We start from the raw sequence: 26429 nt of genomic DNA, 5'->3' as shown, positions 1-26429 counted from the left end.
ACAGGTATAACTCCGATTTTTAGCCCCCTGAAAATCAAAACCCATCTTCAACTGCCATGAATACAATGCACATAATCATCACAACCCGCCCCAAGTCATGGCATCTCGTATACACTGCACCCCTCTCTACACCTCACACACTCACACTCATAAATGCGCCCTCCCCTCCATCATCCGCCTCCTCCTCCGTTCCCTCACATCCCTACTCAGACTCCTCTCCTCCTCACTACTGAGCCTAGCAGGCGCCATAAACCCTTTACCCTTCCCCTTCCCCTTCCCCTTCCCCGCCTCCTTATCCCCCCTAACAGCCTCCTCAAACAGCTTCCTCCCCAAATCATCCGTAAGCTTGACAACCCTGGTGCTGACGGTGGCCCCGTCACGGCGGTTCTTGCCCTCGCGGCGGCTGGATGCGATCTTTTCGGTAAAGTCCCAGAGGCGGCCCGAGGCGAGGAGCTTGCCCGTTTCCGAGTCGCGCGCGGGCCGCCACTCGGGCGCAAGCCGCAGCCGCGGCGGAACCCGCACGTCCTTGGACTTGACCACCTGGATGATGCCTTCCTCTTCGAAGCGCTGGTACGAGTTTTTGAGGGTTTCCTTGTTGACGGCTTCGAAGTAGCTCAGGTCGCCTTGGTGGTAGAGGGTTTTTCCTAGCTGTTGCCGGAAACATTGTTAGCGTTCGGATGAAGGGGTTGGTCGGGAAGATAGATGGATCGGGCGCGGGAAATTCAAACTCACAAATTGCGCGCGGTCCTGCGCCTTGGACACCTGGATCCATATGTCATCCTTCCAGCCCAGTGGCGGGGTCAAGCCCAGAAGTGACACCGCGGCCAGCCAACTGGCCTCGATGAACGGCCAGATCAAAAAGCAGTAAAAATCGTAATTCTCTCTGCCAGCGGCCCTCTCGGCATCCGACAGCCCAATCTTGGTAATCTTACCCTCCTCATCCCGCTCAATAAAGATGACATTGTCCGCCTCGAGCCCGGCAAGCGTCCGCTCCAGGTTCGTCGCCAGCCCTTCGCCCGAGTATATAAACTCGCCCCGGAACAGCGACGACAGGAACAGCACCTGCCTATACAGCTCCTCAAACGCCATGTCCTGGATCGCGGGCCCTCCGCCCTGTTTGACGCGCGTGTACAAGGCCGCGGCGACCAGCGCCTCCGAGATGAACAGGTGGATCGTCATGTTCCTGTAGAAGGACAGCTGGAACCGGTCCACGGCGTAGTACGTCGGCTCGGCCAAGCCCTCCACGACGCCCACCAGGTCCTTGCCGAGCACCTCGAGCCCGCGCTCAATGACGTCCGACAGCGGGGCGTTGCCGAAATGCGCCACCCGCCCCCCTTTCGCCCTGACCCGTGCCGAGAGCCACTCGACGCGGCGGATCAGCTCCGTCCTGCCGACACCCCTGCCGCGGAGCGTCAGCAGCACCGTGCCGATCAGCGCCGTCGGCATGACCACCGAGACATCGTTGATGTCGGCCAGGACCTTGTAGCCGAGGGTGCGCAGCAGCTTCTGGCGGACGACCTGGTTCTGCGTGTCTCGCCAATTAACGCTGCTGCTGCCGGTGGGCGGGGACGGCGCCCTGGATAGGCGGGTGATCTGGTCAGTGATGAACCCGCGCAGGCTCCACGGCTCGTGGAACCGCACGTCAACCCGCCCCAGGCGCAGCGACAGCACGCTGGACCCGCCCGTGAGGAAGTCGGCCAGGTTCTCCTTCTTCTTGGGCACCCCGAGCAGCTCGGTCACGTAGCCTTCTGTTTCGATCACCTTGTCGTACTGCGTGCTGACAGGGCAGATGATGGCGTCGTCGACCCGCCCGGAGAGTAGGGAGTCAAGGACGAAGTTGAGGATGCCGAATTTGGGGGGGAGGAGCTTGCCGGTCCGTGACCGCCCGCCTTCTATGAAGCATTCTAGGTTGTAGCCGCCTTGGAGCATGACGTCGATGTAGGTCTGAACCAGCGTTGTGTAGAGCTGATCGTCCCCAAAAGAGCGGCGGATATACATGGCTCCTTTTAACTGAGGTCAGTATGTTGGCTGCTGAGAAAGACGTGGCAAGGTCGCAGCTTACCGGCGTGCTGGAGAAAGCTGCCGACGAGCGGGAAATTTAGGTTGTCACCAGCAACTACAATCGGCAGGGCTAAGCCGAGTCTGTAGCAAATGAGCTGCAGTGAGACATAGTCGACGTGGGACCGGTGGCAGGGCAGGAATATGATGCTCTGCTTGTTCTTTGCCGCCCTCTCGGCAACACTGCGCAAGCGCAGAACCTCCTCGCTCGAGACATGGATCCCCTGGTGGTACGCCCTGAGCAGCAGCTGCGACACGACGTAGTAGGCGCCTCGAATGAACGGTTTGCTGTCGAACTTGCAAATCATGTTGTCTGTCAGCTTCTCGGCCACCTCCAGCAAGCTCTGGGCAAGGACGGCACGTCGTTGGGTCCGCTTGATCAGGAAATCCTTATCGTCCTTGTTGAGCAAGCCCTCGTTCTCCTCGACAGCGAGACGCATATCAGCCAACTGCGCGATCTTTGTTTGGAGGATTGCGGCCGACATGATTTGCGCCTTGATGTGCTCTGAGAAGCCCGAGTAGAAGATGGGCTGTCCAATCACATCGTCATACGCACGCCAGCCGGTACCTGAGACGTACAGCGACACCTCGCGAAGGAATCTGAGCCGGGCTGAGTTAGTTGGCGGAAATGAAAGATACAGCAACGAGGAAGGTCGTAATTATAAGGGCATAGGACAACACGGGAATACCTGAACGGTTCAGAGCGGAAACGAGCATTATTCTTCATTAGCGCTTCTTCCTTCCCCTCGCCCTCCTCCCCTACGGCCTTTGCCGGCGGCTCAACGAAGCCACCAGGTTGAAGGGTAATCCGGTCACCCAGAATGCGCAGGTCGGGTGCCGAGTCATGGCGATCGTCCGGCGCCATGGCTGGCGGTCTCTGGTATCGCGGTTTTGTCGACTAGCTGTCTAAGCTGCCTCCAGTTCGTCTACCAATCACTTTCGGCCGCAATGAAGGGGATCTTTTCTCTGTTCACGGCGCAATTGAGCCGCACTATGTGCCCTTTTCCCTTCCTAAATCCTTTGCAATGGCAAGACGTAGATGCTTATGGTTCAAAATGGCCTCATTTTCGTCAGAACATGGTCTGGACACCGGGAGTAGCGCGTCGCTTGCATTGTCCTGTGATTCCCGAGGTTTCTCTTAAGATCCGGTTTAGCGATTCATGTGCAGTAGGTGGCATGGGACAGGGAACTTGCCGAACGGAAAGCCACGGCGCGCTGCAGTGCCATGGGGAAAGGTGCGGTGTCAAAGCCAGGTCTAGCCTAAAATGGTACAGCAACTAGGTAAAGTGTATGCAGCCAAAGTTCGGTTCCCTGCAGGTGCATGCAATTCCTCAAAAAGCCGAAAGCTCAACCAAGTTCGTCCTAGGTATTGTATGTACTCCCGTACTACGTTTCTTGAAACACCAAGGCTAAGGCAACGAAGAAACCGGTAAACAAGCGATGGACTCAAAACCTAGAAAAGAGCAGCCGATAGCGGTAGCTCTCTTATCCCGCGCCCACGACCCCGACGAAGCAACACGCATCTTCACAGAGAAAGTCCAGCAACGCCCTCTCTTCCTCGCCCCGTCTTCCCCGCCGCCATCCGACGCCCGCGCCGCCCGGCGCCGAGAGCGACAAAAGAAGAAACAGGCTCGCAAGAAGGCTCTGAAACCAAAGCCCCTCTCAGCAGCCCAGCGCCGCAGGTTGGGCCTCTATGAGGTTCCGCGCGAAGGGCAAAAGTACGCTCTCTTCGAGCCGCTGCACCAGCTCTGGCTGGGATACGTGCGCGAAATACTGGGGAACGAGGTGTACACGGGCGGCGAGGGCGCCGCGGCCAAGCTGGCCAGCGCTGACTTTCACGGTGCCGGCGTTGAGGTGGTCCGGAGCGGGTGCGTCAGCCGCGTGGGCATCAAGGGGATTGTGATCAAGGATTCGAGGTTCGCGTTCGAGATCATTACGCTCAAAAACAGGTTGAAGCTGTTGCCGAAAGAGGGGACCGTGTTCCGGTTTGAGGTCCCCGTGCCGGCTCCCGCGGCGCAGGACGGGTTGAGCGAGGAGCAGGCCGGTCAGAAGCAGGAGCACCCCTCAGCGATGGTTTTCGAGGTTCACGGCGAGCAATTCCAGTTCCGCTCCGCGGATCGTGCATCGAGGAAGTTCCGCTCGCACTTTTCCAGCAAGCTTTGAGGGCAGGGAGGCAGAGACCATTTCCCCATGACAGACGGAACGTGTCTCCAGTTCATCCCCGCTAGTGCTGGTCAGACACCAGCAAAAATGCAGGGCCAAGAAACGGTATGGTGCTTCTATGTCAAAAACCATTACACTCCTATCTAACACAACTCTCAAACTATCGCTAACGTTCGTTCAGCGCAAAAATGAGCGCGCATCAATTTCCAGGACGGACTACCTTTGTTGTAGCTGGGAGATGCCGCGAGCCATTTCGATGGAGTCCCGATCCAGGCGCCGCTTGGGAAGCGCTAGCCGGTACCGTAAGTGTGTCGACGGAGACACCCCGCCCATATTTGCTTCGGGCTTGTCTGGCTCGTCTTTCGCATTTGACCCATCTGATCGCGCATAATGCGTGAATGGGCACCCCGAAAGCGACAGCCGAACTGAAATACGGGATAGTACACCACCCAGCAGACGTAGTGGCACAGACAATGCCCTACCATGGCGGCTCCCCTGGCTCGAAATATCTCCCTAGGTTCAGGGGAAGTATTGATGCAAGGTTAGCCGCAGGCCAGGCTCAGGTTGGGCTGAGTGATAAGGCCCCGCAGCTGCCAGGCCTCATAATTAGCATGGACTGGCTCGCATCCCATTCAGCTATCTAGGGCTTGGAGATACGCTGTTCAATCCCAGTGTTGGAGATGGTAGATGTATGATAGCAACCCAGAGAAAGGGCAAGGCCAATCGATCCAATGCCGTCGCGATATTTTGAGTGCTGCCCGCAGCAGAATGGGTATTTATCAATGTTTCTATAGCATACATCTAGCTTCCTATACCAACTTTGCAGCTAACAAACATGTCTATGGACCTGCGGAACACGCGCGCTGAGCGGACCAAATCCCTGACGCCTAACAATGCAAATAAACTTGTGCCGCCATCAAAGGGGTTGTCACTCATGCTACAGGCGGCAGGATGATATTGTCAATCAACCTGACAAGCGGACCGCCACTGTGACCGAGGTCCTCCCCCTCCCGCGGGGCTTCAACGGGCAGCATACGCACTGCGCCACTGAGAATACCACCCCTCGCCGGGTCCACCGCCTGAAGCTCCTCCATAGTGTCAGGATCAGCCAGCGAGATGTAGTCAACCTCGAACCGGACCCTCCCCTCCTGCCCAAGGGCCATCTGCTCCGCCAACGTCGTCTCGAGAACCCGAGTCGCAGCGCCAAGCACCGTTTCCCGGTCCTTTGCGCCATCCTTATACGCCTTCTCGGCAGCACACAGTGCCCGGTACAGCACCGTCGCAACAGGCCGCCTCCTCTCCCCCAAGTAAACATTCCGCGAGCTCAATGCCAACCCATCCGCCGCCCTCGTTGTAGGGCCGACAACAACCTCAATGGGCAGCATAAAATCCCTTACCATCCTCTTAATCACCACCGTCTGCTGCACATCCTTCTGCCCAAAATACACCCGCTCCGGCTGGACAATATTAAACAGCTTCATACACACAGTCGCCACCCCCCGAAAAAAAGTCGGCCGCGACCTGCCCTCAAGAACCTCCCCCACCGGCGTTATAGACACAAAACTGCCCTTACTATCCACCTCCTGCCCCGGAAACCCACCAGGGTACATCTCCTGCGTACTGGGCACAAAAACAGCAGAAATACGACCCAGGTTATGCCCATCATCAGCCAGCTCGCGATCCAAAGCCACCAGCGCCGCCGCGTCGGCCTCCCACGTGACCGGGTACGAGGCCAGGTCCTCGGCGACGCCGAACTGCGCCGGGTTGACGTAGACCGACACCACCACGTGGTGGTTCTCGCGCGCCGCGGCGCGGACTAACGATAGGTGGCCCTCGTGCAGCGCGCCCATGGTGGGTACTAGCGCGACGCGACGCTGGTCGAGCTGGTGCGGCTTTCGCCAGCGCCGGACCGATTCCACTGTGCGCAAAACCCGGATTGAGGATGAGGGGAGCTTTTCCAGGGCGGACGAGGAGGGGGGTGTGCCGCAGCGGGTTGCCATTGTGCGTCGTCGGCCAGTGGTTGTGGTGGTGATGGCGGGTGAGGATTGGTTATGGCGAGGCAGGGAGACGAGATGTCGCGTCGAGGGGGTGCAAGCGGACGGTATCGAGAGGTGGATGGCGGGGCGGCGGAGTGTGTGCCGGACGAGCATCATTGCCCGCTGCATCTGGGCCGTGGTAGTGCCTGGGAGACAGGGACGGAACGGAAGAGTGAAGAGGGAAGATCGGATCGCATGGCGACTCTGGCCCGGCGCAATTGGACCGGCCTTTTATTCTCTCGATATCCTGTGATGATTTCTGCGGCGGAGTTTTGAGGCCGGAATCAGATCCGTGGCTTTCCCCGAAGGCGTAACTTGCCCGCAGGAAGCACGGTGGGGTTCTTGGCGACTGAGGCACTCAACGATTGGCTGCCAGTTGGATCCGGGCATGATTCGTCACGTGCGGCAGTCCATGGGTTCGGCGGGTTATACCTTTGGGAAGGTATCGAGCGGCCGAATCTGTGAAGAGGTGTAGTCGACATGAGAATTCTAACGTGCCAAAATTGGGCTGCACTAACAGCAGATACAAGCATGCTTCACCTCCCCAGGAGAACATATCCTGATGATGATGTCTCCAGAAGAAACGTATGTGCTAGCTCGAGGCCCCCAGAACGTTCACCAACGGAGCCAGGAGTAATGGGAGGACCACGTCACGGAGACAGCAATGGAAGCTAGTCCAAAAACCCAACTCCGATTGTTCCCTTAGGTACAGTCTCTAGCTAAAAGAGCAAGGAAAAGGCTATTTGCCAATTGTTCAAAAGAATTGAGAGAGAGTTCAAGGTCTCTCGACGAGGGGGCCACACATGTATTCTTCCATCAATAACGCAATACCACTCCCCAAGGCTTCTTCAGCTGTCAGGCATTCACCACAATGCCCAAACCACTCAGACTTCAATAACAACCGCCTGCCCATAGACAGGTGACACACCGTCCCCCCAGATGCCCACGACCGACAGGAGGAAGCCCAGGCCGGCCACGGCGCTCCTGACCATCTGCTTCTTGAGGAACGCCTCCACCTCGAAGCGCACCTCCTCGCCGTTCACCACGTCATTGCCCTCCTCAGCCTCCATCTCCTCGCCGCCGCTGGCCGTGCTGCCCTCGCTGTGCGCATCCAGCCCGCTGCCAAGCACCTCGTAGCTGGCCTCCATGCGGGCGCGGGCCCGCTCGAGCGCGGCGCGCTCCTTGGTTTGCTTCTGCTTCTGCTTGGCGGCCGCCGACGCGTTAGGTGACGATGACGGCGACGCCGGGCCGAGGTTGAGCAGATACGGCGCTACCAGGTCTGAGGCCGCGAGGTGCGACACCCCGACCAGCAACGACACGTAGAGTAGGTACGGGTGGCGCAGGGGCCGTGGCGAGAGGAGGTAGGCGAGTCCAAAGGCGGATGAGGAGACGGCGCTGAGGGAGAGCAGCTGCCGCCGTGCGGAAGAAGTTAGGGAGTCAAAGGCGCGCGCGGCGGTGCTGGCGAACGGGAGGGTCAAGAGCGCTGGGATGGTGAGCGAGGAGAGTGTGTAGGAAAGACCCTAACGAGGTTGGGCGTTAGTGAATGGCAAGCGATTTTTTGTTTCCTTGCTGGGGATGATGCAAGGCACGATGGATGCATCTTCCAACAGTGCTGAGGTGTGGCTGCACGCGGGGAAGAAAAGGCAAGACGTACCGTTAGCACACCGAGCGACACGGTGCCGACAAACTTGAGCAGCGAAACGCCCCTCGCAGCCATGTTTGCAATCGTCTGTCTGGTGAAGACCGATGATTCGCGCAGGCGTTGAGGGAATGGGGTGATGGAAGATGAGCGTCCGTCACGATGTTGGGGTTGGTAACGGGCTGGCCAAACAGGAACACATGGCTGACTGACACCCGGTTGGTCTGGGGAAGTGGCGGAGAGGGGCAGATGGGTGGGCGGCACCTGCGCCTTGGCGCTTGGGGAGCCAAGGAGCGGTTCTTTGGCCTTAGTCCTGCGTCATAGCCTGGTAATTAACCTTACACCCTAACCCTAAGGTATAGTTACATCAACCGGAAATCTAGAGCAAATTTTCGTTCAAAGGCAACGTGCCAGAGTGGTTAATGGGTACGCCTCGAAAGCGTATGGCTTCGGCCGCAGCGGTTCGAATCCGCTCGTTGTCGATTACTTTTGCCTCGTTGATATTTTTGCCAGAGATATCGACAATCCTTGATCAGATTGTCTGAACTCTTCACCGACTACTCAGCTGCATACACCGGCAACCTGATGTTACAACTTTCTCCTGGTTTGCCGGCTATCGAGTCGGTCTTGGTCGTCGGATACTGGGAAAAACTTCACAAGCACAAATCTACGTTTCTCGGGCTTTAGCTCTACCTAGCGAGGAGAGAAATGCGGCCGCCAAGCCCAAAAGGCACAGCGAAACAGGGTCCGCGATGTACTGACCTCCTGCAGGGACATGGGCAACGGCTAAACGACAGCCGGCTGCCTGTGATCCAGAGTGAAGTCGCTGATTATTTGCGACCATTGACCACGAAATGGATAAACAAGCTACTTGATACCCTGGCTCTCCAAGGTGCCCATCCACAGTTGCACTGCCGGCAACAAGCGGTACCCGAAGCACACAAACAACAAACCCCTTGATAACCAACCGTCTGGTTACTCCACATTCAACCGCCAAAGCCCGTCACCAAGGTAATGCGCCTCCTCCATGACCGGCCCCTTCCCCTTTTCCTTAATCTCTTTTGTCCCCATGGTCAACACCCCAACGGCGCAGGCCTCCTCCTTCCCCTCAGCCATAACAACCACGGGCTCGCCCTTTTCCAGCTCTCTGCTCCAGTGTCCATCCTCATCCGGCCCCTCATCCGGCACCGCACCTTCACCGTCCCCATCCTCCTCACCCTCACCCTCACCCTCTCCCTCCTCCGTCTTTTCCGTTGCCTCACTCGTCTTCTTCTTCACCTCCACCGCAGACTTCCGTGATCCCGGCAGCGGCAGCCTCCCGCCCTTGCTGGTCAGCCCGGGGGCCATGAGGGTGGCACCGCTGAGGACGAAGCGGATGGCGCCGCGGTCGATGCGCACGGTGGGGAAGCAGTGCGGGAAGCGATGCACCAGGCGCAGGTGCGGCACCAGCACGCCGTCGCCGCCTTCCTGGTAGAAGAGCGGCCGGTTGTCGAGCACGTAGAGCGAGACCCGGTCAGGCAGCTTGATCTGCTCGAGCTGCGACTTTTTGGGGAGGACCTCGTCGATGTGTGCGTTCAGCAGCGGGTAGGTTGATACGAGGTTCTGTCGGAGAGAGCGTTGGATGGAGGACTTGAGTTTTTGTTTTGGTGAGGGGGTGATGCTGTGAGAGAAGGGAGGGTGGCATTAGCTTTGGTTTTCGATGGGCATTGGGATTTTCTTACTCCTTTTTAAACATTTTGGGCTTTGGCGGGGGCAGTGAGCCTCCTGGTTGTGATATACGCTGGAGTATTGGGTTAACGGCTATCTTGCCGTGTATTCGAAAGAAAATAGTACAATCGCGATGCAGTCCTTGGATGCCCCGCGATGGTTGGGATCAATGGACGGAGGGGAACAATGGTGGGGTCCTGACTGCCAAGCCTTTTGGCGGGGTAGTTGGGCCTGGGACTTGAGCCCCGCCAGCCACAGTGTGTCGTCATCCTGGGGTCCTCACAAGTGGCATGATGAGGGTTCAGTTGTGGCTGCGGGAGGAAAAAGGCATCACAAACAGCTAAGAAAGTGCTTCCTAGAGAAAAGATGGAATTCAGACCCCAGGCTATGGTATTATTACATTAAGAAAATGATATACACCGCCTGCTCCAACCATTATCGCCCTCTTCTGAAACTTGAATCCGCCCCTCCGTCACTCTCAGCCGTGAGACACGTGCGAAACTGTCCCGTCCTCTTTGACATGGACGTTGAGGCGATCGGGGTTGAAGTCCTTGGTCACCATCATACCGGGCTCAATGATGCGAGCCTGCTGAGGAAGGTCTTTCTTGCAGAAGCACTGTTAGAAAGAGTGTCAGTTAGGGTCCTGCAAGATGATGAAGAATGGCCGGCTACTTGCAGTTTCCGAAGTTGGCTCATCTGACAGTGTCTTCCCAACAAGCTTGTTCATCCATTCCTGGGTTAGGTCGCCCGAGTTGTTTGTGATTCCGGGAACGACGAGCGGCATCTTCGTTGTGTTGTGCAGAAGTCGAGTATGCAAAGTTCTGGTTGTATGCAGCGATATTCGGGGTATTCTGGGGATGTGAAGATGGTGCATAGGCTTGGGGATCTTCAGTCAAGGGTTGATCTGCTTTTGTATGGGAGAGATGCGAGGCTGTCAGGGCAGGAAACGTTTGCGATGACGTAGGCAGGGGACAAGCTCGGCGTTTGCGGCCTTGCACCGGTCCCGTCCCACTCGTCTGACACCTCATCAGCTATCCATAAGGAGGCCTCAACTTCACGAATTGCGCCTACATATTTGCCCTTTCTAGACCAAAAATATGACATGGATGCATGACAAAAATAAGGGGTGTGTCGCTCGGCAAAAGTAATCGCATGATGATTCCGTCCAGGTTCGAACTGGAGACCTTCAGTGTGTTAGACTGACGTGATAACCAACTACACCACGGAACCATTCCTTGAATTGCTGTTCAGTACATTCAAAAGGCTACCCTATAGAGGTTTTGTATGCTAAGGGATAGATTCGGACTTGAACCGCCGGGATTAGAACGCCAGTGTCCATGGATCAATGGTGTTACAGAGGTTATATCAATAAAGCTGGAAATGGCCCAGCAGTTCAGAATGAATGAGAGTTGTCAGCTCTTACTGATGCTCTAAAGGTCTCATGCACTATGTGCAAATGTCAATGTGTCCCCTTCTTTGCTCCAGCCCTTTCCCGGCCATCCTATCAAGCTTTAGGTCCGCTTAGTTAAGGAGCAGTTCCCTTTTTTCAAAGTAGAAGAAATTGAGTGCCATCTGGAAATTTGAAGAGTAGAAAAGACCACTGTCTAGGGAAAGGGGCGAATGAGATTGTGCGTCTAACGGTCTAAGACTCCAAGTCACACAGCATTGGCCTCTGAGCGAGATGCGAGAGTAATACTCCCATAAATATGGAGGCTTCTCGCATAACCTGTACCTGCTTACTGTTCCCCAGAGTCAACACGCCATTCTCTCAAACTTTATTCTCTTCTTTCGGCAATTCTTATGGTACTATAATGTAAAAGACAGCCCGAGAGAGTCAGGGTGCTGTACCCATTGCGAATCGGGGTCGGGGAGGCGGATGGTGGCCGGTTTTAAGAATGTTGGGGCAATATACGCGATGGATATGTTGGGGGTCGTGGTAGGTAATGAGGTTTGATTCTGAACAGAGACTTAATAAGAAGAGAGCAAAGGGGGGAGTGATGGGGAAAGCTACCTACACAGCTTCAGGGAGATCAAGTCTCCCCAGTCAAGACTTGATTAGACATTATACTTTCGTTAAGCATCATTGTCGATACTAATTACCTCACACTTCGATTCTTCCCCACATCCTGGGTTTGTATTCTGCTCATACAGAATCTCCATATCCTGCATACCATAGCATTCCTCAACCCTGAGACGAACCGCCAACTTGCTCAGCCCATTGCACTTGTGCCCCTGCTCTATTCACAAGCTGCCCGCTAACTTGGCCCTCCTCGCGATGCCAGGGAATGTCTTCTCCATCCATTCCACAACGTCAAGAAACGCCACGAACCAATCCACAAACGTGAGTTCAGACTCATCTGTATACACGGGGGCGAGGACGAGGTGGACGAGGACGAGGGGTATTGGACTTTGAATTTGTCGTAATCCCGCGAATCTCGGGAGGCAGCTCAACGTCGAGGTTCTCAAGGTGCAACCTGAATCTCGAGGATCTCGGGAAGTGTCGGAGCTGGTCCTGGGTAGTATAGGCTCGAGGAAATCTATGGGCTGGTAAAACACGAGGGTGTTCGGGGGCGGTCCGAATATTGAGGATCCCGGGCGGGGACTTGAGCCATAGTCCATGGAAAGAAGGGTTTTAGCCCCAACTCCTGTGGTACACAGAGATCAGTCTTAGCCAGCAGCCCAGCACTGAAGCCGACTCTGTGGGCAGGGGAGGAAGGGATCATCCAAGTCAAAGGGCGCAGCGATGTTATTCGAAACCAGGTTCGTACTGTCACTCAGCGGTGCTTGAACTTACTGTCCTCAAGTGTCTTCGCCTCGATAATCCGTATTCTTTTAATCGCTGCGAATACCCCGTACGTTCGGCCGAATGCTGCGAAGTACTTTTCCCGCCCTTCCCTTACCGTCCGAATGTCTTGGATGATAGCGTCCGGAAGAGATAGCGGGTAAGACTTGGAAAGGAGCTTCTCCTTCTTCCTCAAAAGTTTGGGCGACGCCTCCACGGCTAGCACACCAAGCACACCTTCGGCCTCGGCCGCTCTGATCCAAAGTCGCAGGCACCAGTCTTGAGGCCGAAGACATGGGATGACATGCTTCACGTCAGATTCCAGCGGTTCTTTCACCCGAAAGTGTGATGCTGAAAACAAATCCGAGCCAAGCTCTCCAAACCGGGCTGATGCTCAATGCGACGGCCAAGGTGCATCCCTCTGCAGCATACTCTGCCAGTACGATGATATCTCGGAAGGACAGCTTTGCAAAAATCGGTTCATGCAACTCCACTGGGAGTCTGTATAGATAGCTCGCGGTGCTGCAAGCGTTCCTAGTCATCCACGTCATCTTGATTCAAACTGCTCAAGTCAGCCGATGAGTCCTTTTTGGATGGGCGAAGGGATGATACATGCGAGTAGTGAGTTCAGAAATGCGGTAAGTGATGGAGAATTGTGCGAGTATTGGGCTCGACAGGAAATGCGGTAATAGATGAGGTTGACCGATGGGTTGAGGTTTGCGAATCGAAAGCCGACTTGAACTGCGCAAAACGAAAAGAGGGCGCCATAGGCAAACGCGAAGGAAGACGCGACGGTGAGTCACGCTGGAAAAGTTTCTTGAGCAACTTGTGATTTGATTCTCACTTAAGAAACGTAGGTACCTGCCTTTATCAGAAACGAAACGGTGGCAGTTCAGGTAGGTACCTGCCTTAGAGTACTAGTACCTACCTCCTACCTCTTTAACTTCCATCCAATCGCCCAATATACCAAAACCACCTAACACAGGACCAGTGAGGTGAGTGTGGTATAAGGTCCTTTACAAATGCGGTGATGATTATATACTACGAGTGAAGGGGTTACGGTCTCAGAAATCGGTCGTCGAACCTTGTTGTCTGGTGCCGACTCCTTCCAGAATCTCTGAGATATATGAAGGAAACAAATGCCATCCCTTTATCTCTTTTTACTTCTCTTTCCTCGTACCCTGTTATTGGTAACGTCTTGCCCAAAAGGGTGATGAGACCTCATATTTGCCAATGACAGCTCCAATGCCACCATTGTTTGCGATTAGGTGTATAAGACAAACTAGGTAGGTACTACTTTAAGGCAAACTCACTCAGATAAAGGCCATTGTCTGGACTGTAAGTTGAGTCATTAGGAACGCATCCAGCAAGCATACCACGCTTCAAGCAGACTGACACGCAAGGCTGTATGGGTTGTACCATGAGTGACGAATTTAGACTCCATGTCCAACGAGGTTCACGTCCGAGAGATAGTTAGCTCAAGAATGATGCCAAAGCATCTCAAGCTTGAGTGCGTAAACAGAGAATGAAAATTCTACAAGTACAACCCTTCAGTAAGTAGTAGTTCTAGGTTGCTAGTAGATCTTGACCACTCCATGCAGGATGGCATCTTTCCTACTACCTGTACTGTACATACAGCCTGAGCTTTCTGACTGATTGTAGTGTTCTTACATAGTACCTACCTTAGCATCTGAGCAGTTACAGGCTGCGTTATTTGCTCCTCAGCGCCGGCTGAAGACACAGTAACACAGCCAGGGGCTGGTGGTACCGTGCTCTTGGCTGAGGTTTGGTGAGGCAGCGTAAACGAACGCTAATTGGTATGGTAGCTGACTCGACAGGCTCACTTGGAGTCAAGACCAGTCAAACCCAGATTCTTATGGCGTGCAAGTCTCAGGACGAGGTTTTTCTCCTCTCGTGCTATGTCTCTTGGGTCAGCCAAACTCCTTTATCACCTCTCCAAACAGTTGAATATTAAACCGGTTAGAGCCCACAGGTCAAGCCAAGCGCTCCATGACCTCAAGCTGCAGCTACGGTCGGACATGCCCTCACTTCGGGCTCTTCGTCTCAGCTCTCAAGGTTTCCTCCAGGATGACAAGTGCTGTCTAGAAGAGCAATCGAGCGTCCTGTATCCGAGATATGCGACTTGTTGGGTGGTGGCGTTTCTCTGCATGACTGGCTAGGAGCAAGCCCATTCTCCTCCCAGTACGGAGTCTACCGTTCCGAGTCGCTCAGTCGTTCTTGGACCGCAAGGGAGAATTGCCCGTACTTGCCATCACACTCGAAGAATTTGTTGACTTCGTCCTCCCGAGAGCCTTTGTAGAATTTCGGAAAATTGCCCCTGAAATATGTGTTGACAAAACAACTGTGATGTCTGAGTGTCACGGCCAAAGGCAAGTCGATGCGTGTCGGAAGTTCAGTTCTCGGTCCCATTCAGAAGCAAGCTGCATCCGGCAACTTCTGTATGAATCGTGCCGAGAAGCTAAGGTAACTTGCAGACGGCATCTAGATTGTCGGAATTAATGAAGGACTGCAGGCCTCTTTCAATTTGCCTGGCGGTTGGAGGGAACTCCATGGCCCATTGGGCTGATGGACCTCAGTCACCTCACGGCTTTAAAATAGAGCCTAAGAGGCAGCCTCCCGATGCCGGGTAAACAAGAGATGGCGCTGAGATTAACAATTCACCGTGCTGCGTACAACGATTGAGCGAGAATGAACTCAGAATTGGTTGTGTGTTTTGGGCAGTGCTTCAGGTTCGATGCGAACAAAAACGGGCTTAACTCGCGACACAAGCCTGAGACCGCTATGAAGTACGCTGTCGGTGTTTGCTGTATGAGAGCAGATGCAGAAGACGATGGTATGAACGACGAAGCAAATCGCCCGCGATGCTTCGTGAACATTAAGTAAGATAAGGTAGAAAACCACGCCTCGTTCTAGAAACATGCGTAAGGAAAGCAGAAGGGGGACCTGCAAAAGGAAGGTGCAGGCCGAGCCGCTGGGGTTGGGAAAACATCAAGTGCACGGACCATATGCCAAGGCTGTCAATGAAAAGGGGCTCAGGGGGTGCCGGACGCGGATTGGCTTCACTTTCAGTCTGTTCTATCAAGTCAAGATATTATGCGGGTTAGAAGGTGGTCGTCTACTGAGAGATGACTTGAGGCTGACGATGGGAAGATTGTTTGCATTTTCAGAAAGGGAGGAAAGGATGGGAGAAAAGGGGTTCAGGGGGGGGATGACTTAGCAAAATGGACTTGGAGATTCAGATTCTCTCCTCATTTCTACCCGTGGGCTCGTGCTTCGTATTTACTCGGAGGCCGCTATCGCGGGTAGCAATGCAGAGTGACAAAGATAAGAGAGCCCAAAGCAAGGAAACTCGGAGGGACGTTTTTCAGACAGGGCATAGTCGCTGCTTAGGTACATGTATACATGGACGTCACTATTTGATACTTCCTGAAACCTCCTGTCACGCGCCTCATACTTGAACGAGCTGAGACAGAGTGAATGGCAGACTGCTGCTCAGTGACAGGAGAGAGATCAGTTTGGTATGATCCTGCCATATTGGTGTATTCCTTCTCTTGATGAACAACTGAACTGAATGCGTCAATTACAGTGTCGTGGTACCGAAACAATGCCAGCGGAAACCTCGAAACCCAGGCTCTCATCTGGGAACAGCCTCTGAAAAGAAGTCGAAGCGCTTGAGTCGCCCAGGGCCCGGGAACCTCGTTCTCCGAGCCTTTACCGCGACGGCTTTGTCTGTTCATGTAACACCTCAGTCTAGTATGGAAATCTGAGGTCTCACTCTGCCAGCAGACAGGCTGTCGCAAGTATCAGGTCATTGCAATACCCTCAACATATGAATAGCAGGTTGTGTATATAAGGGACCTAGTTCGCCGACTAAGTTAGCTTTCCTCCCAGCCGATTATTCCTCTATACTTCAGTCCTCACTCACATCATATCCTCATATCTTGATCCCTTTTCCCGAAGACACAACCACGAACCTCAGCTACTTGACAGCCTTGAAGCGTCAAATGCCAGACCAACAACATCACTGGTAATTAAATCTTACCTCACTTTATGTGTGGCACTTATACTGATGGACTCATTATATATTTAGCCCCTGCCGTAGCTGCGACCGCATTGTAGGGCCACGCTGTGTTCGTCAGGGGCATGTAGTGGGCTGCCTAACTCACAATGATATCTATCATTCTCCAAACTCCAATTGGTATGTACCAGACATAGAATACCCTGGCCCCCCTTACAAAAATCATGATTTCCTTGAGTCCCCAGCCTCTCAAACTCTCTTTGTCCCCTCACACCGTTATTTTCTATAATTCCGAGTCCTTTACAGTTCACTATCGTCAATATGCGAACAGACTGTGTCTCCAGTCGATACCACCTAACAAGACTCATCACCGACTTAGCCCTGTTTGTGAACGAGCTGCTCGCAGAGCGAATGGGCTCTGCAGCGCGAACGACGCTAGCGGAGTGAACGAGGCCCATGAAGCGAATGAGGCCAATGGAGAAGATGACGCCATTGGAGAAGACGGGGGCACCGAGGAAAATGAGGCCAATGGAGACGGCGAAACCCCCAGAGACAACGAGGCTGGGGGAGCAACCGACGCCCGTGATGCCAACCAGGCTGGCTCTGGCTAGAAACCCCCAAGAAGCCCACGTCCCAAACCCATGAACGGCGGCAGGTTTAGGTCCTGTCTTCTTCGTGTTCAACTCAACGACCGTTCAATTTCATGACAAGATTGAGCACTTACCTTCATGTTATCTACTCACTACATCATGATGTAGTACCTCCTAGAGGTCACAGACTGTTCATTACATATAACCTAAGGTAGCCAGAACATGACCCATTCCCAAATATGTACGACTTGTTTGAATCCCAGGCGCATGGGGTTGTGCATAGCCCACGTTTGGCATTGACATTGCTAGTGTAGAGTCGGAAGTGTCGCTATCGACTGCTCCTTTCTAGTGGTTGTAATGGAGGGGCTCATGCGCCTTAGTAGGGCGACATGAAGGTCACTCGTTCGACCCTTGGGTGCTTCTTTTTGTTCTATGTCCGATAGCTTAAAGGTGTCCGTCTACCTTAGGTATTTCTTCACATGTTTGTTCGGAGATGAGAGTAATTAACTAGGTAAGGTAATCTCCCTACACTTGAATTCGAAGAAAGGAAGGGGAAAAAGGATGGCTGATCCAGGAGTCGAACTCGCCACTCCAAAAAAGAGGGTTGAGCCTAGACTACACTCTGGGACAGTACCATTCATCGACCAGAGGCTATCCAGGTATTTACTCAACGCCTGGAACCACTACGCCAAAACGCCATTGAATTGTAGGAGTTCCTGTTGAAATTCTGCAGTCGTAAACTTGCCAATATAATACCCCCATCCAACGCCTAGCACCTACCCTCACCGCCCACTTCCTTCCTTTACCGTTCCATCCTGTCATCGCCGTCAAACCGTACCCTCACTCTTTCATGCTGATTTCACATTCACGTAGTACATGTACTGCGCCAATTGTACTCTGCGAACTGCTTTGCAAAATTACCGTACTGTGGCGCGGACATTCCAGGTCCAGTCATTGGACACGCTCGTGTCGAGCTGCGGCCTCGTCCTCGCGAGATAGCGGATATCGTAGATACACATCTTGCTGTAGGGGCCGGCCGCCAGCACGCCGTAGTCGCCGACGGAGCGAATGTGGGCGACGCTTTTGGGGTGGCGGAATGTGTTGGCCCTTCGGGTCCAGCTGGCGGGCGAAGACTCGAGCCGGTCCAGTGAGAACCAGTGGGGATGAAGTGGACTTCCGCGTTGAGTGGTGAGTACTTTAGTGTATGTTGTACGGGGTACGGGTTGATAGTCAGTCAAGCTTGCCAGCAACCCGATCGAGGACTTCTGGAGCAAGCGCACTAATGTAGAAAACGCTTGACACGCGCAAATCCTTCCACCTTGGGCTTCAGATTTCTTCCATAGGTCTCATTGCTCTTGACATAACTAGAGCATACAAATTTAGGGGGTCTGCTACGGCCGTTGGGATTGGATGCAAGTCATCGGTCTCTCCGCACCTCAGCCACGTTGCTGACCGACTGCGGAGTGCGGCACAATGTATGTACATACATAGGTATGTAGACGCATAATTTGGGTCATCCTTGGGTTGGAACTTGGAACGAATTTTACAGCAGAGCTTTGCAAGTACTTCTTGTCTTTTGGAGATGCTCACAGTGGTGAGGGGCTTGGCTCTGGGTTTGCCAACGCACACATGCGAGCTGTGACCGGTCACTGCATGTGAGTACTCGGGAGTCGGGAAGCGGCAGATATTTGAAGGTATGTAGGTACAAAGTACCGAGTATACACGTGACGCGCTAGATAGCGCGCCAAGCAAACGCAGGGCGGTGAAGCGTTCTGCTGGATCTTGTCTGTGGGACGGTTGGGGTTGACGGCTTCATAAGGGGGAACATGAGATGTCCTATCCATCCATTGGATAAGCCGTGGAAGTGCACTGTCAATCAATCTAATACAGTTACCAAAATATCTGCAAACTGACATAAGGAGTATCTTTGTTCAATGCAGTCTCTTCAAGGGCTTTCGATACTGGAAAGGAGCGCGCGAGACTGCAGCTGCTTGGCGCTACAGTAACGTTAGGTAACAAACGTTATGCCAGATCTGGCAGAACTCAGCCTCCCCTGCACTGCGCCAGGGGCTGCTTAAGAAAACCGCATTTACACTACATAGTTCTTGGCTAGCGCTGATTTTGAATCATCTGATGCAGAAGGTGATCCTAGCCAGATAGTAGTATTCGTAGCAAGTCTCGGATAATCGCAGGAACAACAGCTATTCCACAATCTCTGCACTTCATCAATGTTATACTTTTGGATAAGGGAGGTGAACGTTCACGTTATGTTAGCTATTTGTACCGTGCCATCGCAGGGGCAAACCGCCAAGCGTTTTGCCGTCTCATTTCAGCAGACCCCTGCTTGGACCCTACAGGACCCCTGCTTTACCCAGCCATCGTGAAGCGCAGCCTCACACCAGCATGCCCAGGCCTCCCAATTTGTGCAAGGCACATATCAAACCGGGCCCCGCTCTCTCCCGGCCTGGGGTCTAGGCTGGGCTGGGCGATGGAGTGCGATTCCCCCCAAAAATAAAAAAAGGAGGACCGCCCTTTCAAAACTTCCCGCTCCTCCCACCTGTCGTTTCCACATCCTTTTTGGTGAGATTCCCATCGGGGAGAGGATTGAGCCTCGAAGCTGCCAAAACCGCATTTTCCCCCTTTTAGTGCGGTTGTGCGAAAGGTTGAGGACGGCATTTCAAAGCGGCTCCTGAACGCTCGTCGCACGCAGGCAGCATTCGGAGCAGTCACGTTTTCTACTAGGGGAGTCCGCCATCGGCACCTTTGGATTTGTATGCTGTATCACCGCCGATCTGTGGAGGGACCAGATTTTGAGAACCCAAAGGCACGGCCTACAGGTAGCCAAAAGGATCGATTGACTGGCCAAGCCAACCGATTTACCGGAAAACTCGGGGTTAGAACAAGTTCGGCAACCTGCAGCGACGATCCGAGAAGTCATCTTCAAGATGCGCAACACCCTCTTCACCTCTCTCTTCCTCGCGTCAGCGACCTTGGCCTCGGCCAGCAGCAGATTAGAATGCCTCCAGACGCGCGGCCGCGATCTCGCGAGCACCGCGTCGTGCGGTGACGAGGGCTCGCTCGCCTACTGTTTCTCTCAGCTCGCCGAATCCACCCAGTCCGAGGGAACCCTGGCCGAGGACCTGGAACGGTGCTTCTACAACGCCGGGTGCACCCCTGCCGAGTCGCACATCGAAGCCTTCTGGCTCCTGCGTCGGTGCGACACGCCATCCAACTCCAACAACGACCTCCGCCGCGCCGCCGCCGCCCGGCGCGACACCCACGACCACCCCCACCCGCAAGCCGCCGCCAAAGAACCCTCCTTCATGGGCGTCACCGCGCGCGCAGCACTGCCTCTTCCCGCCCCAACCGCCATGGCCATGACGGTCCATGTGCATCACCCACGACAGGACACCACGGCATCCCCAGCCTCCCCAACACCATGCTTCACAGACCAGACCTCCTCCATCACCTCCTGCCCCGTGCAGTCAACAGGCACCGACAAGGGGAAAAAACTCTCCTGCTTCCCCACGGTAACCGTCAGCGCCGTGTGCCGCGACGGGCTCATCTGCCAGCAGGACAACCAGGGCAACCCGAGCTGCATGTACAAGCAGTCGTCGCTCGACGTGGGCGGGACCATCATCGCCATCATCATGGCGTCGGCCGTGCTGGGGTCTGTCATATCGGTGTGCTTCTGCTGCTGCCGCGAGCGGCGCACACACAAGCGCATCGAGCGCGCTGCCGAGGCCGCAAAGATTGCCAAGGAGGCAAAGACCCAGGCTGTGGTTGCTGCTAAGCGGCCGGGGACGGCTGTCACGGGTACGGCAAATGCGCCTCAGGCGGCGGCGGAGGGCCAGCCGCTTATGTATTCGCACGCCCCGCCGCTGCAGCAGCAGGGTAATGTGCAGACTGCGGATGTCGGGATGATGGAGGTGGGTGGTGTGCCGGGGGCGGTTCAGGGCGGTGGTGAGCATGGCCAGTTCAACAACACCCCGTATCACCAGCAGCAGCAGCAGCTGGCCCAGGGCGGCGTCGGCGGCCAGTACCCCGGTGCGAACCCGTTTGCGGATTCGCATGATGCCCATCCGTTGAGGTGATGTCGACCGCTGGGAAAGAGGGCGGACGGGATCGGATGGTGTCTGTCTGCCTTGCTGGGTCACATACTATTTTCAGCTACTATAGAAGCCGTCAGTCTGGGTCGTTTTCGGCTCCCATCTTTATTTTTATTTTTCTTTTTTTTTTTGGATTCAAGGGACATCGGAGCCAGGGGTATATGAGGGCGCGGCGGCAGCTTACCAGCTGTTTGCACAAATACTAAATCTCTCGCGGGACCTCTCTCGTCCGCGCTATCTTGTTTAGATACCTTGTAGTTGGATAATAGCATCATTTGCCGGTAAACACCGGCGATCAACTGTTTTCTCAGCTGCGCCCGAGATTCAAACGACTCGTCGGTCTACACACCCAACACCTAAAAGACATCTTCAATCCCCGATAATATAGTTGCGTGTTCAGAAGATCACTGTAACAAGTCAGAATCAAACGATTTAGTCACAGCCGGGCAGATGTAGATGCTCCAGAGCATTGATGATACGCTGGTTCAATTCTCGGCATGCTCTGATGCCGCCATCCCAGCCCGCGAATGCTGTCCCTCGCTGAGTCTGATGAAGTTACTGTACAAGATAATGCATTCACTTGTCTGTCACTCGGCCCGCTCAATCGCGGCGCCGGAGAAAGAGCGCAACACACAAGGGAATGAATCCCTGGGAGCACTGCTTTCAAAACCTACATGATCCTCCCCTCCCCTTGTCGCCCTTCGCCTCCAAAAAACTAGCTTCCGTTCAAAACAACGGGCTGTTCAGCCGACGAACGACTGTCACTGGGAGGATCTCTTCCGGGGAGACTCCTCGTTTCCGCGCTTCCAATTCCCAAAGAGGCCGGACCTAGCGGCTGCCGCGGCTGTTGAGGCTTGCGAACGAGGCTCCCCCGGTTGCTGGGCTTTCTGGGTGGTATCCCACCGCCTTCTGGACTGGCTGTGCCATGGGCCGCTCGTTGCCGAGCACGAAGCGAATCAGCTTCCCGCCTTGGCCGTCTTCCTGCACATCGAAGCTGCCGCCGCCATTGACTTCGTTGCCCTCCGTCTCGCACATGTCGAGGAGTTCCTTCTCGTCGACGGCGTGACCGTGGCTGAATATCTCGACCTGGGCCTTGATTCGCTGCAGAGGGATAAAGTGATCGGTGCCTTCGGCGGCCAGTTCCTCACATGCACGACGCAGCATTTTCCTGACGACCACAGACCGCGGCTCGTTTGGCCGATCGAAGCCCTGAGCCCCAAATGTTGAGGCTGGGGGTGCCGGGGGACCCCAGGGCATGTTCACCATGCCATGACCGCCCAGCGGGCTGTGATCGAAACCGGGCGGCGGACCAAAGAAGTTGGGCTGTGGCACAGCTGGCGGGCCCCACGGGCTGTTATGCGGAGGGAATATATGGTCCATCCCGAAGGACGCCATCGGGAAACCAGGTGCCGGCCTGGGGGGACCGGGCGGCGCAACAGGTTGCCGAGGGAACCGAACTGCAAAGCCATGGAGTCCGTCATCTACGTCGTCCAACAGCGCACTGCTTCCCAGATGGGCGTCTGGGTCTGGTTTTGGAAGCCCACTTGACGGCGACCCGTTTGACGGTCGCTGGCCTTGAACGACACTTGCAGGCCGTCCAATGGGCGTGGGGCGACTGACGGGCTGGGACATGGCGGCATCAAAGCTTCCGGATCCCTGGCGCGAGTGTGGAGACGACGCATCTTTCTGCATGCCTGGTCCCATCATTTGGGCCATTCCCGGCACCGGCGACTCCATAACCCCCGGAAAGCCTGGGGGCGGATTCATGGGAGGGAATCCCCGGGGACCCACGGGACCGCCAAGGCCCGGAGGCATCGCCATCATGCCAGGTGTGGCTCTGAAGCCAGGCATAGAAAGAAACAAAGGGTCGCGATGCACGGCATTACCGAGTCCAGGCGGAATCTGATGCAGGCCAGGGGGCGGGAACGGCGTTCCCCCACCCATTTGAGGGATGCCAAACGGGCTGGGCTGCGAAGGTGCAGACTTGGACGGTATGCTCAGCGGGGACGCGGAGTGCGAAGGTGGTTGTTGAAGAATGCTTTGCGAGCTAGAATTGGCACCGGAATTTGCAACCTTGCTTGGGTGATCTATTGGGCCTGGGCTCGCCTGGATTGGAGTGATGGGGTGAGGAGACGGGTTCTGGCTTGGCACGGACCCCGAGTGTGAAGCAGGCCCCGAAGAGGCCGAGCTGCCCTCCTGCTGTGATGGTTGGCGCGCCCGCATGGGTGTTGGCGCCTTTGGAAACGCCGGTGTGGCCACCGAGACCTGCGGTGAAGCGTGTGATGCTGCCGAATGTTGTGGTAAAGCCGGAACCGGGGCGATGGGATGTGTCGGGTGCTGCGCGGGACGTTTTGGAAGGGTAACAGGCACCGGGACCGGAGTTGCGAGGGCTGCCGCTTTCTGAGCAGCCTTCTCCTCCTTCTTCCGCTTCTCTTTAGCCTCCTTTCCCTCCTTGGCCTCTTTGGCCTCCTTAGCCTCCCGCTCTGCCTTCGCCTTGGCCTCCTTTTCTTTCCGCTCACGCTCTTGCTGCTCTTTCCTCTCACGGGCTTCACGCTCCTTCTGTTCGCGGGCTTCCTTCTCCCTTAGACGCGCTTCTTCGCGCGCCTTCTTCTCTCGCTCTCGGGCCTCGCGAGCCTTGCGTTCAGCTTCTTCCCGCTCCTGGATCTTGCGTTGGCGCTCCGCCTCCTTGCGCAAGCGTTCTTCTTCCTCGGCCTTCTTCTGTAATTCACGCTTCTTCCGTTTCTCTTCCGCCTTGAGCCGCTGCTCTTCGGCCTTACGGGCCTCTGCGGCTTTGCGTGCGGCTTCTTCGGCGGCCTTTTCTGCCTCTCTTCGTGCCCTCTCTTCGGCCAGCGCCTCCTTCTTCTTGGCAGCCTTGTCCTTGCGCTTCTGAGCTTCTTTGGCCTTCTTGGCCTTGCGCTGTGCATCCTGCTGGTTTTCCGCCTCAATCTCTTCCAGGAGTTTCTCCTGGCGCTCCTTGGCGACCTTTTCCCGGTAGGCTGTAAGAACGCGCTGCTCAAACATCCTGGCAGCAAAGATTTGGAACATCCTTCGTCCTTCCTCCATGCGCTGCTCTTCTGTCATGGTATCCTAGCCCATGGAATTAGTAACCAACCCAACATCAACCTGTAAGCATGGCCGAATAAGACGCCTTCTTCGTACCTCTTCCTCTTGACTGTCGTAGTCGTCCTCCTCCTCCTCGTCAAGCTCTTCCTCTTCATCCACATCAAAGTCCTCATCATCTGGCGGAGGAGGGTGATTGTGATAACGGTCGCCATTTGCATGGTCATAACCTCGCTCAAACTGCTCTCTGGCGTCCTCCTCCCGGGCCATGCGCCGCTCTGCGAGCTGCTCCATCATTTCGATGAACTTCTTGCCGTCATTCTTGAGCAGGTCGTCGGCCACAGTCAAGATGCCGCCTAGAGAAGATGAGCCATAAGCGTTATTGCCAGCCCCTGGAAAGGGATAACTCTGCAGAAATGATGGGAGAACGGGAAGTCTGTCCCTACCCTGCACAGTCAGGCTATTTCCGAAGTTGAAGAAGTCAGCGGCGTAGTCGGAACGGTGCAGTTCTTCCGAGGGCTCTTGGTCCTCGTCACTGTACTCGTCGTCCTCCAGCTCTTCCTCGCTGATGTCTTCCTCAACTTCGCCCTCCCCGTCCCCGTCGAACTCGTCGTCCAGGTCGGCGTCCTCCTCGTCGTCATCTCCAACATGCTCCACAATCCGCCCGTGGGAAGGCTGATGGTTGGAGTATCTCGAGGGGAGACTGCGGCGCCGCATCCCGCCCATCGAGCCAAGCGAGCGGCGGGGACGCAACATCGGAGGCCCATCGCCCTGGTTAGGATGGTTCGCGTATTGTTCCAGCTCCTCATAGTAGGCGTCGTAAAGCCCCTCAAGCTCCTCTTCGATAGCATTCCGTTTTCTTCCACACACAGTGCAACTGCACGTGTGCTTCTGTTGCTCCTTCATTTTCTTGAGGACGGCATCCTTCTCGACCTTAACGAGGGACTTGCGGTCGGCTTCACTCAGTCCAAGCCAGAACTCCTTAATACGCTCACGCTCCTCTTGAGAGCTCGTGTTCCAAATCTTCTCCTTTGACATGAGAGGACGATCGCGCTGAGGCGGTGGAGGCGGCGGCGGCGGGACGTCGGAGCGTCTGGCATGGCCGTCCTGCGTGTACTGGTCGTCGTTGGGAGGGTCATCAGCGCTCGGCCCCGCGGCGTTGTTCTTTTTCTTTTTCTTCTTGGACTTTTTCGACTTGCCAGATGTCGCTTGCGCAACCCCGTTCTGGTATGACTGCTGGTTTTGGGCGTGTCCGGCAATGTTCTGCTCTTCTTGTTCGTACCGCTGGTCGGACTGGGTTGATTGCTGGTAATGCGAATCAGAGGGGCTGGGCATCCCGTTCACCGCATGGTCACTCTGCGCTCGTTCGGCAGCGGCCTTCGCCGCAGCCTTTGCCCTCCGTTTCTGCTTCTTCCGATTCACAGGCTGAGCGGGCGGTGCAGCACCTTGGGCGGTTGGCGAGGACGCTATCGTCGGCGATGGTTGGCTGGAGTCGACGGGAGAGCCCATCTTGGGCACAGTTATAAACTTGGAACCGTCCTTGTTGGTGTACTTCGCTGTGCCCTTGGAAGTAGGCGAGAGCGGAGTCGCGCTCGACGGCGGTAACGGTTGCGGGTTGCGGTTTCCTTTCATATCCGTGGTCTAACGCGAAACCGAGACCGCTGACGAGGGCATCGATCGGGAAGGCACGCGTCGGGTAGCTAAAACAAGAGAAAGGTAAGTTGGATGCCGCAACGTTGGAATAGCAGTTCTGGTTTCAGTCCAGATATTGCGGTGCGACAGGAAGGGCATAAACAAGCAAGGCTAACTTTGCCTCGCAACTTTGCCTTGCGGAAAGGTGAGAAGCGTGAGAAACGACCGGAGGTGGCCGGAAGAGAAGATCCCGGAGGGAGGCGGAAGAGCGGGTCGAGGGGTATCGAGGGGCACGGCGCAGGGGAGACTCGGCACGGAAACGGAGTGAACCATTGCCTCGCAGAATCACAGGGATTTCCGGCTCCCAGGAAAGAAGCGTCGACGGGATGCGAGTCAATTGGCACGACAGGGACAAGGACCGAACTCACAATAAGATGCGATGCAAGATGCAGTGAAGGATGCAACCGGACCAGCGGGGTTGATCGGTTTTCGGGTCCAAGAAAGATGCGCGCCGGAGAGAGACGTTGCGTGTGAAAAAGAGCGCGCTGTGCCAGGGTCGTCGTCGAAGCGTTTGACCTTCCCGGGGGCGCGATGCGGGCCGAAGTCGACGTCGA

At 55.4% G+C, this 26429-nt stretch overlaps 8 protein-coding genes and 2 non-coding genes across 10 annotated transcripts; 3 read left to right on the top strand and 7 right to left on the bottom strand.

Moving 5' to 3' along the window:
* Positions 1–147: 147 nt before the first annotated feature.
* On the bottom strand, positions 148–3263 carry N656DRAFT_747451 (acyltransferase-domain-containing protein; the record flags this gene model as incomplete). The annotated part of the gene is made up of 4 exons (XM_064812939.1): positions 2748–3263; positions 2063–2658; positions 733–2003; positions 148–648 (listed from the first exon to the last, which is right to left on the bottom strand). The coding sequence occupies exons 1-4, from the start codon at positions 2921–2923 to the stop codon at positions 148–150; spliced, it is 2544 nt and encodes an 847-aa protein (XP_064673513.1). The 5' UTR covers positions 2924–3263.
* A 235-nt stretch (positions 3264–3498) lies between these two features.
* Positions 3499–4221, top strand: N656DRAFT_787507 (RNase P/MRP, p29 subunit; the record flags this gene model as incomplete). Its single annotated transcript, XM_064816612.1, has 1 exon — positions 3499–4221. The coding sequence occupies one exon, from the start codon at positions 3499–3501 to the stop codon at positions 4219–4221; it is 723 nt and encodes a 240-aa protein (XP_064673512.1).
* Positions 4222–4986: 765 nt separating this feature from the next.
* Positions 4987–6556, bottom strand: N656DRAFT_775944 (pantoate-beta-alanine ligase). Its single transcript, XM_064814537.1, has one exon. The coding sequence runs from the start codon at positions 6369–6371 to the stop codon at positions 5154–5156; it is 1218 nt and encodes a 405-aa protein (XP_064673511.1). The 5' UTR covers positions 6372–6556; the 3' UTR covers positions 4987–5153.
* Positions 6557–6962: 406 nt separating this feature from the next.
* Positions 6963–8004, bottom strand: N656DRAFT_775942 (uncharacterized protein). The gene is made up of 2 exons (XM_064814536.1): positions 7912–8004; positions 6963–7777 (listed from the first exon to the last, which is right to left on the bottom strand). The coding sequence occupies exons 1-2, from the start codon at positions 7972–7974 to the stop codon at positions 7142–7144; spliced, it is 699 nt and encodes a 232-aa protein (XP_064673510.1). The 5' UTR covers positions 7975–8004; the 3' UTR covers positions 6963–7141.
* A 293-nt stretch (positions 8005–8297) lies between these two features.
* N656DRAFT_t30 lies at positions 8298–8378 on the top strand. The gene has a single exon. It is a non-coding gene; the product is annotated as a tRNA-Ser (tRNA).
* A 493-nt stretch (positions 8379–8871) lies between these two features.
* N656DRAFT_766204 (uncharacterized protein) lies at positions 8872–9631 on the bottom strand (the record flags this gene model as incomplete). Its single annotated transcript, XM_064813463.1, has 2 exons — positions 8872–9556; positions 9618–9631. 2 exons carry the CDS (start codon positions 9629–9631, stop codon positions 8872–8874), a joined length of 699 nt encoding a protein of 232 aa, XP_064673509.1.
* Positions 9618–10463, bottom strand: N656DRAFT_827038 (uncharacterized protein). Its single transcript, XM_064818494.1, has 2 exons — positions 10280–10463; positions 9618–10219 (listed from the first exon to the last, which is right to left on the bottom strand). Exons 1-2 carry the CDS (start codon positions 10385–10387, stop codon positions 10082–10084), a joined length of 246 nt encoding a protein of 81 aa, XP_064673508.1. The 5' UTR covers positions 10388–10463; the 3' UTR covers positions 9618–10081.
* Positions 10464–10759: 296 nt separating this feature from the next.
* N656DRAFT_t29 lies at positions 10760–10833 on the bottom strand. The gene has a single exon. It is a non-coding gene; the product is annotated as a tRNA-Val (tRNA).
* Positions 10834–19503: 8670 nt separating this feature from the next.
* On the top strand, positions 19504–21563 carry N656DRAFT_842729 (uncharacterized protein). The gene has a single exon (XM_064819058.1). It carries the CDS (start codon positions 19960–19962, stop codon positions 21106–21108), a length of 1149 nt encoding a protein of 382 aa, XP_064673507.1. The 5' UTR covers positions 19504–19959; the 3' UTR covers positions 21109–21563.
* Positions 21564–21951: 388 nt separating this feature from the next.
* On the bottom strand, positions 21952–25815 carry N656DRAFT_795615 (uncharacterized protein; the record flags this gene model as incomplete). Its single annotated transcript, XM_064817438.1, has 3 exons — positions 21952–24210; positions 24283–24539; positions 24630–25815. The coding sequence occupies 3 exons, from the start codon at positions 25813–25815 to the stop codon at positions 21952–21954; spliced, it is 3702 nt and encodes a 1233-aa protein (XP_064673506.1).
* Between the last annotated feature and the right edge of the window lie 614 nt (positions 25816–26429).

Source organism: Canariomyces notabilis, assembly GCF_033297395.1.
Source record: "Canariomyces notabilis strain CBS 508.74 unplaced genomic scaffold N656scaffold_3, whole genome shotgun sequence".
Classification (NCBI taxonomy): Eukaryota; Fungi; Ascomycota; class Sordariomycetes; order Sordariales; family Chaetomiaceae; genus Canariomyces; species Canariomyces notabilis.
The sequence above is the reverse complement of the archived record's forward strand: the minus strand, read 5'-3'. Positions and strand labels throughout refer to the sequence as shown.

Excerpts from the sequence above, each read along its gene's own strand:
- N656DRAFT_775944 (XM_064814537.1), bottom strand. The coding sequence starts at position 6,371 with ATGCTCGTCCGGCACACACTCCGCCGCCCCGCCATCCACCTCTCGATA.
- N656DRAFT_775942 (XM_064814536.1), bottom strand. The coding sequence starts at position 7,974 with ATGGCTGCGAGGGGCGTTTCGCTGCTCAAGTTTGTCGGCACCGTGTCG. Across the intron at positions 7,778-7,911 it reads TGTCGCTCGGTGTGCTAACG|GGTCTTTCCTACACACTCTC; the intron begins GTACGTCTTGCC and ends CAACCTCGTTAG.
- N656DRAFT_827038 (XM_064818494.1), bottom strand. The coding sequence starts at position 10,387 with ATGCCGCTCGTCGTTCCCGGAATCACAAACAACTCGGGCGACCTAACC. Across the intron at positions 10,220-10,279 it reads ATGAGCCAACTTCGGAAACT|TGCTTCTGCAAGAAAGACCT; the intron begins GCAAGTAGCCGG and ends TCTTTCTAACAG.
- N656DRAFT_842729 (XM_064819058.1), top strand. The coding sequence starts at position 19,960 with ATGCGCAACACCCTCTTCACCTCTCTCTTCCTCGCGTCAGCGACCTTG.